At 41.5% G+C, this 20,501-nt stretch overlaps 2 protein-coding genes across 2 annotated transcripts; both read right to left on the bottom strand.

Moving 5' to 3' along the window:
- Positions 1 to 3,762: 3,762 nt before the first annotated feature.
- On the bottom strand, positions 3,763 to 8,271 carry LOC147280932 (uncharacterized). The gene is made up of 4 exons (XM_086248684.1): positions 6,554 to 8,271; positions 5,529 to 6,101; positions 4,735 to 4,895; positions 3,763 to 4,621 (listed from the first exon to the last, which is right to left on the bottom strand). Exons 1-4 carry the CDS (start codon positions 8,184 to 8,186, stop codon positions 4,112 to 4,114), a joined length of 2,877 nt encoding a protein of 958 aa, XP_086104810.1. The 5' UTR covers positions 8,187 to 8,271; the 3' UTR covers positions 3,763 to 4,111.
- Positions 8,272 to 9,286: 1,015 nt separating this feature from the next.
- LOC147280931 (uncharacterized) lies at positions 9,287 to 19,131 on the bottom strand. Its single transcript, XM_086246444.1, has 7 exons — positions 18,952 to 19,131; positions 12,029 to 13,478; positions 10,748 to 11,284; positions 10,419 to 10,579; positions 9,931 to 10,309; positions 9,567 to 9,617; positions 9,287 to 9,426 (listed from the first exon to the last, which is right to left on the bottom strand). The coding sequence occupies exons 1-7, from the start codon at positions 19,129 to 19,131 to the stop codon at positions 9,287 to 9,289; spliced, it is 2,898 nt and encodes a 965-aa protein (XP_086102570.1).
- Positions 19,132 to 20,501: the final 1,370 nt, after the last annotated feature.

Genomic DNA, 20,501 nt, shown 5'->3' with positions numbered 1-20,501 from the left:
TGGCAGCTTCCGTTGGAAGCCCGCGGACCCACAATTCCCACGTGGAAGCCCGCGGGCCCCCCTTGCGCCACGTGGCAGCCAACCGTTGGAAGCCCGCGGGCCCACTTTGGCCACGTGTCAGCCCACCGTTGAAAGCCTGCGGGCCCCCTTGCGCCACGTGTCAACACGATGGAAGCCCGCGGGCCCCCTTGCGCCCCACTTCGGCCACGTGGCAGCCCACCGTTGAAAGCCCGCGGGCCCCCTTGCCCCACGTGTCAACCCTTGCGCCACGTGTCGGCCCACCGTTGTAAGCCCGCGGGCCCACTTGGGCCACGTGTCCCCCCACCATTGGAAGCCCGCGCGCCCCTTGCGCCCCACTTCGGCCACGTGGCAGCCCACCGTTGGAAGCCCGCGGGCCCCCTTCCGCCACGTGTCAGCCCACCGTTGAAAGCCCGCGGGCCCCCTTGCCCCACGTGTCAACCACCGTTGGAAGCCCGCGGGCCCACTTAGGCCACGTGTCACCCCACCGTTGGAAGCCCGCGGGCCCACTTAGGCCCCACTTCGGCCACGTGGCAGCCCACCGTTGGAAGCCCGCGGGCCCCTTCCGCCACGTGTCAGCCCACCGTTGAAAGCCCGCGGGCCCCCTTGCCCCACGTGTCAACCACCGTTGGAAGCCCGCGGGCCCACTTAGGCCACGTGTCACCCCACCGTTGGAAGCCCACGGGCCCCCTTGCGCCGCGCTTCGGCCACGTGGCAGCCCACCGTTGAAAGCCCGCGGGCCCCCTTTGCCCACGTGTCAACCACCGTTGGAAGCCCGCGGGCCCACTTAGGCCACTTGTCACCCCACCGTTGGAAGCCCGCGGGCCTCTTGCGCCACGTGTCGGCCCACCAATGTAAGCCCGCGGGGCCCGCGGGCCCACTTGGGCCACGTGTCCCCCACCATTGGAAGCCCGCGGGCCCCCTTGCGCCACATGGCAGCCAACCGTTGTAAACCCGCGGGCCCACTTAGGTCACGTGTCAGCCCACCGTTGGAAGCCCGCGGGCCCCCTTGCGCCCCACTTCGGCCACGTGGCAGCCCGCGGGCTTCCAACAGTGGGCTGCCACGTGTCATCTTTGGCCATTTTAATTTAGCAAAATCTCATCTGCATGCTGGGCAATCGAACCGCGGACCTGCTGGGTAGTGAGGAGGTGCCATACCGCTGAACCAATTTTAATTTGTTTCTGATCTGTAACATTGATTGTATTTATCTTATTTCAAGTTGTACCTTTATTTTGCCCCATCTCAATTCTCACATTGAATTCAGTTTCCATCCAAGTTTTTCGCCAACAAGCCCATCTGATCCAACCCTCCTTCAATCTCCTATTAATAAACCAAAAGAAACAAGTAGAAAATCTGTAAACATTCCTTTCTTCCCTGCATATTTTCTTTTTCCTTTTTGTTTCTTTTATAAAAACCCTCTCACTCTCCATTTCTGCGCGGGTTCTCTCTGCTTCTCTCCAATTCGAAGCTTCATCACGGATTCTGAGGTATTTCTTCTATTTCTTCATCACGGTTCTCTCTGCGCGGGTTCTCAATTTCACATTCCGAGCAAGGTTCATGGTGTCTGTGTTGGCTGTCTTTAGTCTTTACATCCTTGCATAATTTGTTATCCTCCCGGCTTTCTCCCCCAAATAGAAGATTCTCATAGTTCTTGTCATTAGTCTTGTTACATCCTTGCATAATTTGTGATCCTCCTGCAGCACCTTTTAATCTCTCTTCCTCCCCTGATATGAAGTTACTCATAATTCTTGGTTTTTTTACACCCTGAAAGGAAATGGAGAGAGAGAGAGAGAGAGAGAGAGAGAGAGAGAGGGGGGGGAGCTCTCTTCTTTCTTTGATTCCTATCTTTCTTATTCTTTGATTTTGACAAATTATGAAATCCCAATTCAGTATTTCGATTTGCATTTCTTGTTCTTCGTTTATCTGTCCATTTGGATATCCTTTCAGTAAGTTCCCCATTTTTCAACCCAGCCCCAATTCTTGGTTCTTGACATTTTCTCTATTCCTTGGATACCCATCTATTGAAATTTGGATTCTTTGAATACCCATTTTGTTTTGTTCAATGGGTAGGCCTGACAGTCTGAAAGTCAGCTAATGGATGCCAAGAGTGATGGGGTTTTCTCTGTTTGTCATTTAGAGTCGACTGGCTTCTGGATCATTGCAAATTTGCAATGGCCGACTCGGTTTCTCTATGGTTGATGTCATCAAGCACAATCTGCAGCATCCTTTGCAAAACTTCCTAACGCTGTTGATGTGAATGCACTGCTGTAACTACACCTTAGTCAAATCTGCAATGTAGCTTGCAGCAACAACCAATCATGTGCAATGATCGAAAGTGAAGCAGAAGAAAACACAATCAAGTGGGTTCAGCCATTAGACATCTGGTCCCTTGGCTGCATCCTTTAGCATATGGTATACTGGGCCTTGGAAGTCCATGAAGTGTGGGCCTTGAAACAACAACTGCATTTCTGGTACCCATGATCAACAACTTCAGTTTTGCTGCTTTGTATCAACTCAAATTAGCAGCATGAAGAGTGGATTGAATCAGGCTTGGTGGCAACCTTTGTGCACTTGTTTGAACTTGTTTCCAACACCTTTTGTAGCCACTAAGGAACTAAAGACAATCTCATGCTAGGTTCCCTATCATGAGCTTGAGGGGGCTGTTAGTGTATGAGTTAGTAGTTCATAAGTTTGACTGTTACAGTTAGTTACTAAGAGTATATGAAGTCATGTCCTCTCCCTCTATAAGACTTACATGAAGCAATGTAGTCTCTTTAGATTTTTCCTACTTTCTCTCCTCTCTCTTACTCTCATTTTCTCAGCAATCCTAACACCAACTTCTTCTCACGGCCATGGAGGTTCTGGAGTTGGGTCCGGAGCGAGCTCCGGAAGAAATCAAGGTGGTCGTCGAAGTGCTTCCACAGAAGGGTCAAGCTCTCCTCCTCTGCTTCGTCGATGCTGCTCTGCTTCTTCAACTCGGTCGACAATTCCGAATCCGATGAGGCCATCTTCTCCATTGTATAAAATAAGAACCCTAACTGTAAGGAAGTAAAGGAAATAGAAAACCCTAATGATGGCTAGTGGAGGAGGTGTCTCACACTGTCTCAGTCTCTCGCCTGTTCATTTTGTGTTAAGCCTGTCTCACAGAGAAGAAGGGAAATGCTGTTGGGACCTTCCCAAACCAGAGTTTAGGTGGGACCACATAGCATGCAAGATGCCACGTGTCCAAATTTTTCTTATTTTTTTGTTTTTTTTTTTGGTCGAACTTTTTCAAATCTTGGTCTTGGTCTATTCCATTGATCAGTCTTTCTTTCCTGTTTGACTTTGAATTTTAGCGTTTTATCTCTTATTATTTTCTTTAACAAGTGATTACTGATTTGATTATGTTCTTATGCCTCCCTTCAGAAAAAAAAAAAAAAAAAAAAGAGAGAACAAACAAACGCTAAGCAAAAGGAAAAGGGTGAGTTCCATTAAAACTAATTATGTATTAGTTTCTTTTGTTTTCTCTCCTCTTACAAATCCTAACCATCCTAGCTCATTCATTAAACAAGATCTTAAGGCCTTCTTTCACAGAAAAAATTGTTGATCCAAAAGGTGGCCCTGGAGTTCCAACTAAAAGACTATATCAATATAGGATTGTCAAATTAGGTTCACAGTAGAGTTTCTGTGCTGGGGCATGGGGTACACCTCATTTTAAAGGCTCCCACGCAACAAACTATGCTTACATTCATTTTAAAAGAGCATTAGAATCTGCATCACTACAATCAAGGTCAACCAAATATAACAAAAGAGCTTAAGAGTGCACCATTCAGACATTGCCTTGAAAAATCATCACTATGCATGCGGGAATCATATATCAGCCAAAGCCTAAAGCCATCCTATTAACAGTAAGCATGCACATTAAGGTTTTCAAAACATTTCAAGTACTCCATCTATGTCTAGGGTGTCTACAATAAACTCAGTCAAAATGTTAGTAATGCAACTTAGAAAGAGAGCAGCTGACAACCTACCAAAAGTGTGTCATCAGTAAAATTAGGGGTGATTCAACGCTAATGCTAGAGGATGGTTTTCAGAATTACAATATGCACTGGTTTAGTTAGGACCATAACGATGATGACTGGGCAAGTATTGATACGGATTATGCACTGCAGCATTCGGTATGGTACCAAAATTAACACCCATTTCATGGTGTCCATGATTTTCTGCAAACTGCCCAGGGTGTCCATTATTTTCTGCAAACAGCCCAGTCTGTCCAGAAATTTCATACGGAAATCTTGACTGCAGATAGACAGGAGTGAATGTTGGTAACGGATGGGGTCCAGCATCCGATACAGCTGCCCGATGACATATATTTTTCCGCTGTTGTGTTTGAAACTCAGAGGCAAAAGTGCTGCTACTACGTTTCTTCCCTTTTTCCTGCCCTTGTTTTTCAACATTGGAGGGAAGAGATGCTGCCGCAAGTCTCCAATTCTCCTTCAGTTTTTCCAGATGAACAATTTGTATTTCAATGCCCCTGGATGGGTATTCAGACTCGAGGTTGTAGTCTTTGATGCATTGAATCACAGCTCTTAGCACAGCAATTTGGTAGTCTACAACCATATCCTGTGAGCAAAAGTGAGCTTTCATAGATGTACGTACATTTACAATGAGGATGGGGTCAAAGATTTAACTATTTAAGAAGAAGATATTGAATGTCCAAAGAAGTGCTAAGGTACCTTTTCATCAAGTGAAATCATTTCCCTGCAAACACTATTTGCATACGCCACATATGCTTCTAATAGTGGTACAGGGGGGTACTTGTCAATTAAATTGAAGTTGAAAATCAATCTAACAGCCTCTATCACTTGCTTCATTTCAATAAGATTCTGAATAAACTCTGCTACATGTAAAACAAAATTGCAGGATTCATCAAACTGCTCCAGAGAAGTTTCAAAAGGAGAATTCCATGGTAACACCACCAAAACTTAAAGGTAATAAATATCAACAAATGCATAATTAACCAACGAAAGCATATTTATGATGAAAAAGAAGAAACTAGAACACAAATCATAATTACGCAAGGAAAACGCAGAATACCTGCCAGGAAAGAACATACATTCATGAACTCTCATCCTAGGAGAGAATAACCGTTCCCAATCAACTAGATATCAAAATCAAACCAAAATTTACAAAGCTTCTAAACCACAATATAAAACATCCCCTTAAATAAGTCTGTAAATAATCTCTTCATTTTAAATTTTCCTAATACCTTATCCTGTGTCATGAAGTTTACCTTAGGTTTCTCAATCATCTTCAAGCCATTTGCTAATATTCAACCCATTAGCTTCTGAAGACAGCATAAAACCAACCCGAAGATAACTATCACACTAGCACAAGGGAGACAAGAATGGTATCCAGGACACTCATATTTACAAACACAAATAGACAAAATATTGTACATTACAGAAAGAAATATAATAGCCCACACCAAGAAATAAATAAGAGTGAACTTATTTTCCAAGAAACTTACCGGAGATCTTATCTGCTAAACCAAGTGTCCGACATAATTCTAGAGCCTGTTTATTTTGAGATATCCTCCCAAGAAGTACTGCAATCTCATCTCCATTGAATGCAAAAAGCAATCCATATGTAGCTATAAAATGCAAAAAGCCCAAAAGCTCTAATGAATTTTCAGTATTGGCTCCCATTCCTTGTTTCCACTGGATTGCTATCTTTATTGCATCTTTTTTCACACCAGGTTCGACATGCGGAGAGACTGTCATTAGCTGATCCAATAGGGAAATGTAACCCGACATGACAGTTGCTTTGAAACCAACATCTCCTTTTTTCCAGTATTCAACAAAAGATGTTTGCATCAAATCCAACACAAGTTTTGCCGGGTCTGATGAATATTGAAGAGCAGCCAAAGTTATTTTCTGTGTTAAATGATTCCCACTTAAATTCTCATTTAAAAAACCCTGAAAATTCCTCGCATCTGCGTTGGCTGTTAGTATAACACTTGGAGAAGATGAAGTTGCTACATTTTTTGCCAGAGAAGGTTCTGGTTCCTCAATTTCAACAGGGGAACAAATGGCGCTGCTCGCTATGCAATTGCAAGAAACAAAGAAAAGGCAGTAGACAGGTTAGTGGGTGATCATTCGTGAATTTAACATATCAAAATATCTTTATAGCATTATGTGTGCCATTTGTGCTTCAATTCAAGTGGTACATTGTGGGGTGGGGGTGGGCATGGCTACTAGGTTCAAATTTACCAACCAAAACAAAAGATAAAAAAGAAAAGGCCTGTTTTACATGTGTCAAAGAATAAGATGAATGGTATCAAAAGAAGAGCATATGTGGCGCTAGATGTCAATTGAGATTCTTATGAGATAAACGAGAAAAAAACATGCAACATGAGATGCTATAAGCCTTGACTATAATCATACAATTACGCTATATATATATTTTATACAAACAAGAAATTCAGATATAAGTGTAAATATAAATAAATAAATATTGTACTAAGAGAAAATGAAATAAGTAAAAAGAGGTTACCTGGTGCCTTATCTGTGATACCAAGGTCCGGACATAATTCAGTTGCATGCTCAGGAACTATAGTAAGAAGAGTTTGAAGCGCATTCACATCATAAATAGAGGTCAATTCATACGCAGCAAGCAGGCGCAAAAAGCCCAAAACCTCCAACCTATTCTCAGTCGTCACTGTCATCTTAGCCTTCCAATCAGCCGCCAACTTCATTGCTTGTTCTTTCACCAAAGGACTAATTTGGGGTGACATTCTCTTTAACTCCTCTAACAAAAGAATACAACTTTTTCGAATAACATTCAACTCAAAATCAAACCTGCTGCTGTCCACAGTCGGGTTTGAAGGGTAAAACCCTTGCATTGCATCCAAAACCAAATTTGCTGGGTCTGGTGACCCTTGAAGAAGAGCTGCCAGTTCCATACCCACTGAATTAATTCTATTCAAACGCTCTTTCATGAACAACTGCAAGGCTCTACCATCCCTATTGATGCTGGATTGATTACTTGTGGGTGGAGGAACAGTGGCATTGTTAGCAGGGATATGCTCCGAGTGCTCAATCTTCACCTTAAATTGTGTCTGCTTCAATTCAAGCTCTCTGGCCTGTTGTTCAAGTTGCCTCTCTTTTATTTCAAGTCTATGGGAACATTCTTGCACCGACTTTTCTATTGAATCCAAATGTTTTTCTCGTTGTTGTACCTCATTGAAGCATTCATAGACCCTCTTCTCAATCAAATTAAGTTCCTCAACTTTTGACTCAAATTGTTTCTCTTTCTGTTCAAGCTTCTCAAACCATCCTTCAAGTTCCCTCCTTTTCAACTCAAGTTTACAGGACCACTCCACCATTGACTTCTTATGCAAACAAAAATCTTTCACTTTCATATCGATTTCCTTAACCATTTTCTCTTTTGAATCCAGTGTTTTAGAGCATTCCACTACCGATTCAGAAATCGAACAAAGTTTCTTCTCTTTCAATTGCATCTCTTTGTGACATTCTGCAATCAATCTTTTCGACACTTTAATTTTGTCTCCTATCAATTCAAATATTTTCTTGCGCACATCAATGGACCCCAGAATTGCATTTAATTGCTTCTCCTTCAATTCAACATCCCCAGTGAACTTGCTCAACACTCGTTTGACCCTTTTGATTTCCCACTCCTTAGACTCAACCTCTTTCGACTTGTGTTTTAAAGTTTTCTCAGCAGTATTCAATTTCCTAGTTTTCTCTTTAAAACGATTTTTGATCAACTCATATTCCCTCTCCTTCTCCCCAACTAATTTTCCAACTTCCACCAACCTTTTCTCTTTAACATCAATCTCTTCGTTATATTCTTGAATCAATGAGTTAATCGAGTGCAATTGGTTCTTACCTTCATAAACTTGTTGTAGTTTCTCCTCGATCAATTTCTCAATCCCATGCAATTCTTTGGCTCTGGATTCCATCTCCGAATTAAAGTTCATACTTTTTTCTTCCAACTCCTTCTGACGCTCCAGGAGCTCTTGGAATCGGGTCTGGACCAAATCCCGAGTGGATTGAAAGCGCTCGTCGAGGTCCTTCCACAGCAGGGCCAAGCTCTCCTCTGCTCGACCGACATTGCTCTGCTTCAACTCCTCCGAAGCTTCCGAATCGGAGGCCATCTTCTCCATTTTCTTCAGCTCCTGCAGAACGATTGGCGGTGGAGTATGGAGAGCAAAACTTGAAGAAAATGAACAAACCCTAATGCCTAGTGAAGCAGCTTTCTGTCTCAGTCCTGCCACTTCTTCTGCATTTTCACAGAGGAGAGAAAGAAAGAGTTCTGCATTTTCACGTTCACATACAGCACAAATAGAAACCGCGTGTTATTTCTGTACGGACAACAAAAAAGAATATCGGTTTTGATTGGCGCCACGCCGCCACGCAAGCAATGCAAGGTGCCACGTGTCCAACCTTTTCCATTCTTGGTCCAATCGGTCTTTCCCTTTATGTTTGACTTAGTATTTATTGCTTAATCTCTTCTTTTCTTTAATAAGTGGGTTGATTAAAACAATCTAGATCATGTTGTACATGTGTTAGAATTTACGTGAGTCCAATTTTTTTGCAATTTAAACCAAATTGGTCTTTCTCTTTATGTTTTAGAATTTTTTTTTTTGGCCATATGTTCGACTTAGAATTTAACCTTTAATCACTTATTTTCTCTAATAAGTGTTGAATTTTTAAAATCAGAACCAAATAAATTGATTATTACCTTAAGAGATAAGAACTTACCTGCTATCCCCTCCTCTCTTCTCTCTCTCTAATTGAGATAACACATATCCCTATAACAGAGACATGTAAGTTATTCTCGCCTTAAGAGGTATTTGTGATATATTCTTGTTTGGGATAAAGATGGAACAACAATTATTTTTGTGTGGATAGGTAAATTTCTCTCTCTTCATTATTTAGTTGAATATTTAGTTGTATTTATTACTAATAGTTGGTTAACTATTGTATTCATTACTAAGAATAGGTTAACTATAGTTGTATTTATTACCAAGAGTTGACATGTATTTACTACCAAGACCTAACTAGAGTTGTATTTATTACCAAGAGCTACCCAGAGTTGTATTTGTTGGAAAGTAAGTCTTCCGTATTTTAGGGAGAATGTTTTCTTCCCTAAAACTCCTATTTATTTCTATTGCTTCAATGGAGGTATAAATAGGAATACAGGAATGAAATAAAACACGATTACATAAAACAAGGAAACATTCTTCCCTAAAATAAGGAAGACTCACTTTCCAACAGTATTTATCATTAGCCAAGAGTTAAACGATATTGCTAACGCACCACCACAGTGTGTAGAATCATCATCATCCTCCAAGCTTGTAGCTTGTACCTTGTAGTTTGTAGTCTTGTACATAGCGACAATCTCTACGTACAACACACAATACATTTGTGCTGTTTAAAAGGAGCATTAAATTCTGCATCGATGCGATCATGGACATCCAAACATAACACAAGACACAAGAGCTTTCAGTGCACGAATAAGAGACACTGCCTTGAAAAATTACCGCTATGCTGTAAGCCTGTAACAATAATTAATCTAACATATACGTTCTGACCTGGAATCATATAGCAACCAGCTTAAACAGTTAAACCATCTAATAACATTAAACATCTATTCATGGTTTCAAAACATTCCAAGTACCCCATCTATGATTCTATGTCCAAGGTTTCTACAATAAAGTCCGTCAAAATAGATGCTTTTCCTAAATGGAGGTAATGCAACTCAAAAAGTAAGCAGGAAGGCACCCAAGCAAAGTTGCACCATCAATAGAATTAGGGGTAACGGTACCAAGATGGTAAGAATCAAAACTCATCAGCATTCTGTATGGCACCCAAATTAGGATCAATTTCAGTCATTGGCAACCATACCAAACTGCCCAGGGTGTCCATGATTATCTGCAAACTGCTTAGTCTGTCCAGAAATTTCATTCACCAATCTTGACTGCAGAAAGCCGGGGGGTCCAGCATCCGATAAGGCTGCCCCATGACATATACTTATCCGCTGTTGTTGTGGTTGAAACTCGGGGGCAAAAGTGCTGCTACTGCGTTTCTTCCCTTTTTTCTGCTCTTGTCTTTCAACATTGGAGGCAATAGATGGTGCCACAAGTCTCCGATTCTCTTTTAGTTTTTCCAGCCCAACTATTTGCACTTCAATGTCTCTAGATGGATATTCAGACTCAAGGTTGTACTCTTTGATGCATTGAATCACAGCTCTGAGAACAGCAATTTTGTAGTCTACAACCATTTCCTGTGAGCAAAAGTAAGCTTTCATAGATGTACATTTACAGTGAGGATAGGGTCCAAGATTTAACTATTTAAGAAGAAGATATTGGATGTCCAAAGAAGTGCTGAGGTACCTTGTCATCAAGTGAATTCCTTTCCCTTAAAAAAATATTTGTATACTCCACATATGCTTCTAAGAGTGGTATAGGGGGGAACTTGTCAATTAACTCGAAGGTGAAAATCAATCTAACAGCCTCAATAAATTTCTTCCTTTCAATAAGATTTTGAATAAAATCTGCTACATGTAAAACAAAATTTCAGGATTAATCAAACAGCTTGAGAGAAGTTTCAAAAGGATAACTGCATGGTAGCACACCAAAACTTGAAGGTAATATGAACAAATGCACAATGGTAAATGGAACACAAATAGCACACTACAAAGGCTAATTTTCAAGAAACTTACTAGGGATTTTATCTGCAAAACAGAGTGTCTGAAAAATTTCTAGAGCCTGTTTATGCTGAGAAATCCTCCCAAGAAGCACTGAAATCTCTCCTCCATTAAAGGTAGAAAGAAATCCATATGTAGCTATAAATTGCAAAAAACCCAAAACTTCCAATGAATTTTCAGCATGGGCTCCCAATTCTGCTTTCCACTGGATTGCTAGCTTCATTGCATCTTCTTTCACATCAGGTCCAACATGCGGAGAGACTCTCATCAGTTGATCCAACAGGGAAATGTTACTCAACATGGCAGTTGCTTTGGAACCAACATCTCCTTTTGTCCAGTATTCAGCCAAAGATGTTTGCATCACATCCAACACAAGTTTTGCTGGGTCTGATGACCTTTCAGAAGTATCCGAAGTTTCATTCCGCATTAAATGATTCCTTGCATCTGTGGTGGAAATTATCTGAGTTTTCGAAGAAGAAAAAGTTTCTGCATTTTTTGCTAGTGAAGATTCTGGTGTCTCAATTTCAACAGGGGAGCAGATGATGCTGCTTGCTATGCAATTGTAAAAAACAAAGAAAAGGCAGTAGAAAGGTAGTGAGTAAATTAATTAATCATGAATTCAACATATCAAAAGATATTTTAGCATTATGTGACCACTTGCGCTTTGGCTCAAGTGGTAAGGTGTGGGGTGGGGTGGTAAAAATAAATAAGAAAAGGCTGTTTCACATATGTCAAATGTGCAAATTGGAGATAATTAAAGACTGTCTTAAAGACCAATTTAGAACTATATGCAAAATTTTCAATAACAAGATCTATGATGTTTTGGTATCAACAGAATATTATATGTGGCACCAGATATGTCTACTGAGATTCTTATGAGATAAATGAGGAGAAAATATGCAACATGAGATGTTATAAACCTCAACTATAATCACTCAATTTGTTTGTTTGTTTTTTTTTAGCTGTAAAAAGAAGCTCACATGAGGCACAACAGGAACATTTCAGAACTTTTCTTTTAGACATCTATGGGTCATCAATGTTATAAACATCCCATGACATGTAAAGGGCACATTGTAGCTGCTGATATAGATGTCTATTTATTAACTTAACAATGACAAGAAATATAATAATAACCCATTTGACTCTTCAAACGTTCAGTAGGAATCAGAAAATCAAGTTTTTGCAGACGGTCCACTCTAGAGAATAATTCAATGTATATATACATATTCAAAATAAAGAGAGTATTATACAAATAAGAAATTCAGAAGTAAATATGAAAAAATAAAAAGAGCTTACCAGGTGCCTTATCTGTGATACCAAGGTCCTGACACAATTCAGTTGCATGCTCAGGAACTATAGCAAGAAGAGTTTGAAGCTCGTTCACATCATAAGTAGAAGTCAATTCATATGCAGCAAGCAGGCGCAATAAACCCAAAACCTCCAACCTATTATCAGTCGCCCCTGTCATCTTAGCCTTCCAATCAGCCGCCAACTTCATTGCTTGTTCTTTCGCCAAAGGATTAATTTGGGGTGACATTCTCTTTAACCCCTCTAACAACAGAATACAACTTTTCCTAATAACATTCAACTCAAAATCAAACTTCCTGCTGTCCACAGTCGGATTTGAAGGGTAAAACCCTTGCATTGCATCCAAAACCAAATTTGCTGGGTCTGGTGACCCTTGAAGAAGAGCTGCCAGTTCCACACCCACTGAATTAATTCTATTCAAATGCTCCTTCATGAACAGCTGCAAGGCTCTACCATCAATATTGATGCTGGATGGATTACTCGTGGACAGAGGAAAAATGGCATGGTCAGCAGGGCTATGCTCCCCATGCTCAATCTTCACTTGAGAAGCAAGGATATTAGTCTTCTCCTTGGATTTTTTAGTAGACTCGAATTGTTTCTGTTTCAAGTCAAGCTCTCTGGCCTGTTTTTCAAGTTGCCTTTCTTTGATTTCAAGTCCATGGGAACATTCTTGTACCGACTTTTCGAGTGAGTCCAAATGCTTTTCTCGTTCTTGTACCTGAGTGAGGCATTCATTGACCCTCTTATCAATCAAATTAAGTTCCTTAACTTTTGACTCAATTTGTTTCTCTTTCAGTTCAAGCTTCTCAACCCATCCTTCAAGTTTGCTCTCTTTCAATTCAAGTTTATGGGACCACTCCACCATTGATTTCTGAAGCAAACAAAAATCTCTCACTTTCAAATCAATTGCCTTAATCATTTTTTCTTTTTCATCCAGGTTTTTGGAGCATCCCGCAATCGATTCCTGAAATAAACTAAGTTTCTCCGCTTTCAATTTCATCTCGTTGTCCCATTCTTCCATTGACCTTTGAGTCACTATCATTTGCTCTTGTTTGAAATCATATTCTTTCTTGCGCTCCTCAATCGACCCCTGAATCAAATTTAGTTGCCTCCTTTTGAATTCAATCTCCCCACGGGACTTGTTCAACACTCGTTTAACCCTTTGGATTTCCCTCTCCTTATAGTCAAGCTCTTTCGACTTGTCTTTTAAAGTTTTCTCAACCCATTTCAATTTCCTCTCCTTGACCCCAACCAATTTCCCAGCTTCCTCACACAGACTCTTTTTACCTCGAAGCTCTTCACTATATTCTTGAGTCAATGACTGAATCGAAAGCAAGTCATTCTTACCTTTCTCAGCTTCTTGTTGCCTCTCTTGGATCAACTTGTCTATTTCATGCAATTTTTTGGCTTTGGACTCCATCTGCGAGTTAAAAGTGGTCTCTGTTAAATTCCTAGTCTATATGGGTTTTCTTGTAATTATAGGAATAGATGTATTTGCTATTTAGACCCTCACTTGTACAGGTATAAATACCTTTTTTATGTGATTAATGAAATATGCTGAAATTATTAAACCCTAAACACATTGTTTGACATGGTATCAGAGCCACCCAAACTCCTATTCATCAGACTTAGGTTTTTGGTGGTGTGTTAGGGTTGATCTTGATCTGTTTTCTTGTTCCTTACGTGGGAATCTCTGTGCAAATCCTTGTTGCTGTGTGCATGGGATTTATTTTTTTCAGAGAATACCAGTTACTGTGCTGCCTCCATCGTTTATCTCTTTTCACCGGAACAGTCACTGTGCTACCTTGCTCGTGCCCGCCTGTGCGCCGACGACCTGTGACGGCGATCACCTCCTCCAGTGACGCCGAGTTCTTCCGGTGACGCGACACACCCGACGGCTTGCAGAGACGACGCCGACCCTGTGCGCGTCTTTCCTTGCTGCCGACGCCGATTGTTCCAGAGACGACGCCGACCCTGTGCGCGTCTTCCAGAGACGACGCCGACCCTGTGCGCGTCGACCAGTCGCACCACTCCTGCTTGCAGAGACGACGCCGACCCTGTGCGCGTCTTTCCTTGCTGCCGACGCCGATTGTTCCAGCGACGACGCCGACCGATTGTTCCAGCGACGACGCCGACCCTGTGCGCGTCTTCCAGAGACGACGTCGACCCTGTGCGCGTCGACCAGTCGCACCACTCCTGCGTCGATTGTTCTTCCTACTTGCAGTGCCGCCGTCTTCCCTTGCTGCGCCGTCGTCCATCTCCTGCTTGTAGCGCCGGCGATTATTTGTGCTGCTACTGTGTGGTTTATATACTGACGGCTTCCCTTGCTGCGTGATCAGCCGCTGCGTGATCTCTTCTCTGACTTGTTCCGCTGCTACAAATCCGTTTCTTGGTCTAAGTTTTTTGGTATCATGGCCGACTCTTCCAAGACTGATGGCAAGAAGGCTGAATTGAGTACACCTCCTACACTTCCTCCGGTTACTTTTAATGACTCAGTAATCACTCCAGAAAAGCTTGATGGCACAAACTATGGAGAGTGGGCTTTAAATGCACAGAATAAGATCCGAGGCCGGAAGCGCTGGGGTTTAGTTTCAGGTTCACATCCTATGCCTACGGATCGTGATTCACCTGAATTTGAGGCCTGGGAAGATGAAAATTGCATGGTTAAGTCTTGGCTCTTGGATGCAATGACCAAAGATGTGCGTTCACTGTTCATTCGTATGGCGACAGCCAAGGAGATATGGGAAGCTCTCAAGAGGCAGTATTCTGTGAGTCAGGATGGTTCCAAGGCTTATTCACTCCATTGTCAGGTTATTTCCACTCGTCAAAATGGTCGAACTATTATTGAATATTATGGTATATTGCAGAAACTTTGGCAGGAGGTGGATGCAATTCAACCTTGTCCTATGGAATGTTCGAGAGATATTGGGTTGTATAATGATATTGTTAGTGCTAATCGGCTATATGTTTTTCTGGCTGGACTTGATTCGCATTTGGATAGTGTTAGAGGAAGGATTCTTGCTACCTCTCCTCTGCCTGATCTTCGTACTGCTTATGCTACAGTATGTGCTGAAGCTAATCGCCAGGATGTCATGCTTGGTGGTCCTACTAATACTAGTATGGCCATGGTGGCCAGACCCTCGAGTGGTAACCGGTTTGGTTCTAGAAAGAATGAGACTCAGAAATGTACTCATTGTAATGGTACCAATCATGTGGTAGAGAAGTGTTTTCAACTTCATGGGTATCCGGAATGGCATCTGAAAGGCATGAAGGCATCCCCAGGGGACTCTCCTTTTAAGGCTACCCAACCGGCTCCCAAGGGAAATTTGGTCAATACTTCTATTTTTGCTGCTAAGTCAGGTATATCTTATTGTGCTTTGCGTACTCCTGCTAATTCTTGTACAAATACATGGATAATTGACACAGGTGCCACCGATCATATAACTTGTGATAGATATGCATTCCAATCCTTGTCATCTAGTAGTCCCAAACCATTCATCACTAATGCCAATGGTGTGTCTTCTCCAGTTCTTGGCATTGGAACTGTGTCTGTTTCGTCTCTTACCTTGTTTAATACCTTGTTTGTTCCGTCCTTAAACTGCAATTTATTGTCTGTTAGTCAACTAACTGCATCTCGTGGTTGTGTTGTTGTTTTCTTTCCTACTCACTGTATTTTTCAGGATATTCATACCAAGGAGAGGATTGGCAGTGGTAGGAGAGATGGGGACTTGTACTATCTGGATGGTGATACTTTGGGTCTGGATGGTGTTAGTCAGGCTCATCATGTTAGTGGTACTCAGTTAGTTGCAAATAAGAAGAAGATCTGGCTCTGGCATCAGCGGTTGGGTCATCCTTCATTTAGTTATCTAAGGCGGTTATTTCCCTCATTGTTTCGTGGTTGTAATTTCCAGGATTTCCAATGTGAAACTTGTGTGTTGGCTAAGAGTCACCGAATAGTGTTTTCTTCTAATGATAATAAATGTGGAATTCCTTTTGGTTTGGTTCACTCTGATGTTTGGGGACCTGCCCCTCTTTCTACTTGTAATGGCGTTCGATGGTTTGTCACGTTCATAGATGATTGCACGCGTATGACCTGGATTTATTTTCTTCATAATAAAAGTGATGTATGTGAAGTATTCCAATTGTTCCATAAGATGGTGAAAACTCAGTTCAATCATTCGATTCGTATTCTCCGCTCGGATAATGGCGGCGAATATGTTAACAAAGGATTGACAGATTACTTTGGTTTACATGGCATTATTCATCAGACATCTTGTTCTTATTCTCCTCAACAGAATGGGGTGGCTGAACGGAAGAATAGACACTTACTAGAGATTGCTCGATCATTGTTGATTGGCGGTCGGGTACCGACCTTCTTATGGGGCGATGCCCTTAGCTCAGCCGTGTACTTAATTAACCGCACTCCATCTAGTGTTCTCGATTTTCGGCGCCCATTGGATGTCCTTGCTGATTCTTGTGAGCTTCCGTCTATTTTGCATTTGGAACCTCGAGTGTTTGGCTGCGTTGTGTATGTCCATTTACATGGGCATCAACGTACCAAATTGGAGCCCCGGGCTTTGAAATGTGTTTTTGTTGGCTATGGTCGTGCTACTAAAGGATACAAGTGCTATCATCCTCCGTCTCGTCGGTTCCATGTCTCTATGGATGTTACATTTCATGAGGAACAATTTTTTTATGAGTGTTCTGCACCTTCCCTTCAGGGGGAGAACGTTGGTGAAGGGACGAATGCCGCCATAGATATGGAGTTTTTCAATGGTTTCAGGTTACAGGACAAAAAGGACTCAGTGGGTACGGTGGGTGAAATACCTCCTCTGGTAGATCAATCTTGCTTACCTACAGACTCGGCGGTGCAGTGTGACAGTGATCTTTCTGACTCTTCCGTGTTTGGAGGTTTGTTTGATGATAGTACAACTCTCAGTCCTCATACTTCACCACTGATACAATCTCTCCAGAGGCGTCTCATGAGGTACATCCTATTTCTCCTTCTTTTTCTGATGATTTGAGTATCCAATCTGAGTCTGAGCCTGACACCTCTAGGTATAAGCTTCCACATAGGTCAACCCGAGGTATTCCACCTACATCTTATGAACCAGATCCTAACGCCAAAGCCAAATACTCTATAAATAGTCATATGTCTTCGCATAGGCTATCCGAGTCATATAAGTCATTTGTGCATCAATTATCTTCTGTATCTGTCCCAAGAAATTTGCAGGATGCTTTAGCAGATTCAAGATGGACTAAGGCAATGGCAGAAGAAATGGAGGCATTGGTGAAAAATAAGACTTGGGAGTTGGTTCAGTTACCTAAAGGGAAGAAACCTGTGGGATGCAGATGGGTCTATGCGGTTAAACATAGAGCTGATGGTTCCATAGAGAGGTATAAAGCTCGGTTGGTTGCCAAGGGGTACACTCAGTCGTATGGAGTTGACTATCAGGAGACATTTGCTCCAGTAGCAAAGTTGAATACTGTGAGGGTGTTGTTGTCTCTAGCTGCTAATCTGGAGTGGCCTCTTCTTCAGTTTGATGTCAAGAATGCATTCTTGCATGGCGACCTTGAAGAAGAGGTCTATATGGATCCTCCTCCTGGAATTCCTGAACTGGAACAGTCAGGTATGGTGTGCAGGCTAAGAAAGGCATTGTATGGCCTAAAGCAATCACCTAGAGCCTGGTTTGGACGGTTCTCCAAGTCTATGAAAGCTGCAGGCTATAAACAAAGTAATTCAGATCATACACTATTCATTAAACGAAGAGGTAACAAGCGTACTGTACTCATTATATATGTGGATGATATGGTTTTGACAGGAGATGATCAGGAGGAGATGGCCTCGCTACAAACTTACCTGGCTTCTGAGTTTGAGATGAAAGAATTAGGTAACCTGAAGTATTTCCTTGGGATTGAAGTAGCGAGATCTTCACATGGAATTTTTTTGTCCCAGAGAAAGTATGTCCTTGATCTCTTGACAGAAACAGGTATGCTTGCCTGTAAGCCTGCTGCAACTCCTATTGAGCAGAACCATAAGTTGTTTGAAAGCTACAATTCTGCTCCGACTGACAGAGGAAGATATCAAAGACTTGTGGGGAAATTAATTTATCTAGCTCACACTCGACCGGATATTGCATATGCTGTTAATGTGGTGAGTCAGTTCATGCATGACCCACGGAAATTACATATGGATGGAGTTGAACGTATCTTGAGGTATCTGAAATCTGCACCAGGTAAATGGTTGTTATTTAGTAAACATGACCATTTGGATGTTATTGGGTTTACAGATGCTGATTGGGCAGGATCAGCAGATGATAGAAGGTCTACAGCTGGGTATTTCACCTTTGTTGGTGGTAATTTAGTTACTTGGCGAAGTAAGAAACAACAGGTGGTGTCTAGATCCAGTGCCGAAGCGGAGTACCGAGGTATGGCAAATGGTATTTGTGAGCTCCTGTGGCTAAGGAGGTTGTTGATAGATTTGGGGTATAAACCCAAGGTCGCTATGAAGTTATTTTGTGATAATAAATCTGCGATTGAGATTGCTCATAATCCGGTTCAACACGATCGTACGAAGCACGTGGAAATTGATCGTCATTTCATTAAGGAGAAATTAGAGGCTAAGATTGTTGATTTCCCTTTTGTGAAATCTGAAGACCAGCTGGCTGATGTTCTTACCAAGGCTGTGTCGAGTAGGATATTTGATTGTTCACTTATCAAGTTGGGCATGTGTGATGTTTATGCACCAACTTGAGGGGGAGTGTTAAATTCCTAGTCTATATGGGTTTTCTTGTAATTATAGGAATAGATGTATTTGCTATTTAGACCCTCACTTGTACAGGTATAAATACCTTTTTTATGTGATTAATGAAATATGCTGAAATTATTAAACCCTAAACACATTGTTTGACAGTCTCTTTTACCTCCACCCGCTTCTCCCGGAAGGCGACGTCCTTCTCACGGTCCTCGAGCTCTCGGAATCGGATCTGGAGCGAGTTCTGGGTCGATTCAAAGTGTTCGTCAAGGTCCTTCCACTGCAGCGTCAAGCTCTCGTACGCTTTGCCGATTTTGCTCTGCTTCAGCCGCGACATTTTCAACTCCGACGCTATATAGTCCATTCTCTGCTGCTCTGCAAAAACCCCCCAACTGTACGGACGTAGTGGTGGTGACGAAAATACAAAACCCTAATGGCTAGTGGAGGTGCCTCTCACTCTATGGCCAGCCCATCCTCTCGCTCACAGAGACAAGCAGAGAAAGCGTTCGGCATTTCACGTTCACGTTTAGCGTAAAAATAGCAACCAAGTCGTACGGACCATAAGAAAATTAGAGCTCTCTCATTGGTACAACGCAGGCATGCAAAATGCCACGTGTCCAACTTTTTTCTATTCTTGGCCTAATCGGTCTTTCCCTTTCTGTTTGACTTGGGTTTTAGCGCTTAATCACTTCTTTTGTTTTGTTTAATAAGTGATTTATTATGCTATCACCGTTTACCACCTTAATATTACAATTATACACTAAATATTGTTTGGGATTTCAAATTTGGATCCAGATGTGGCAGCATATATCTTGCTGTTTTACTATGTGAATAAATGGGTCACAAAGCACCATTTTTAAGTCTGCGCCACATAATTTGAGATCCAAAATTAAACACAATTTTAGGATCTTTAACAATATTATTATTGACTTACTACCCTTTTTTTCATTTTCGCTTTTAATTAGTGGGTTCTAGTGTTGTATGAATTTTCACTCTTTTTGTATGTTTGTTATTTCTGCTTCTAACATATGTGTTAACAAAAGTAGCTAGTTTATCCAACCCAACAAAAAAAACAGAGACTAATACTTTAGTTGATATGATATCTTGTGACGGAAATTACATTTTAGTAATGAAATTACTTGACTTTTTAAAAATCAGAAGCAAATGAATTGGTTATTTCCTTCAGAGGTGTTTATGGTCTATTCCTTTATTCCTATATATGGTCTATTCTTGTTTGTGAGTGAAAATGGAACAAAAAGGATTTTTGTGTGTGGATAGGTAAATTTTTCTCTCTCCATAATTAGGTAGTGGAATATTTGGTTGAATTTATTACTACGAGTTAATTATAGTTGTATTTATTACTAAAGGTAATAGCCTAATAGGGAATGAAAACTCACGGAGCCCAACAGATTTGATCATGCAAAGCATATATGGGTTTAAACTACACTATAGTTCACAACCATATCTCTCAAGCTAGCTCGTACAACATAACATGTTTCTCCTCTCCACGTAAAAATGCATTAGTGCTGCATCAGTGCTGACTGCTGAGGCATGGGGTACAAGCTAGTACAATACACAAATTGAATTGTACATCAATGCAATCATGGTCATCCAAACATAACAAAAGAGCTTTCAGTGTGCAAATCAGAGACACTGCCTTGCAAAATCATCACTATGCTGTACAAGAATCTAACATAAATGTCCAGA

This window comes from Dryas octopetala, chromosome 6 (assembly GCF_963921425.1).
Source record: "Dryas octopetala chromosome 6, drDryOcto1.1, whole genome shotgun sequence".
Taxonomy (NCBI): domain Eukaryota; kingdom Viridiplantae; phylum Streptophyta; class Magnoliopsida; order Rosales; family Rosaceae; genus Dryas; species Dryas octopetala.
The sequence above is the reverse complement of the archived record's forward strand: the minus strand, read 5'-3'. Positions and strand labels throughout refer to the sequence as shown.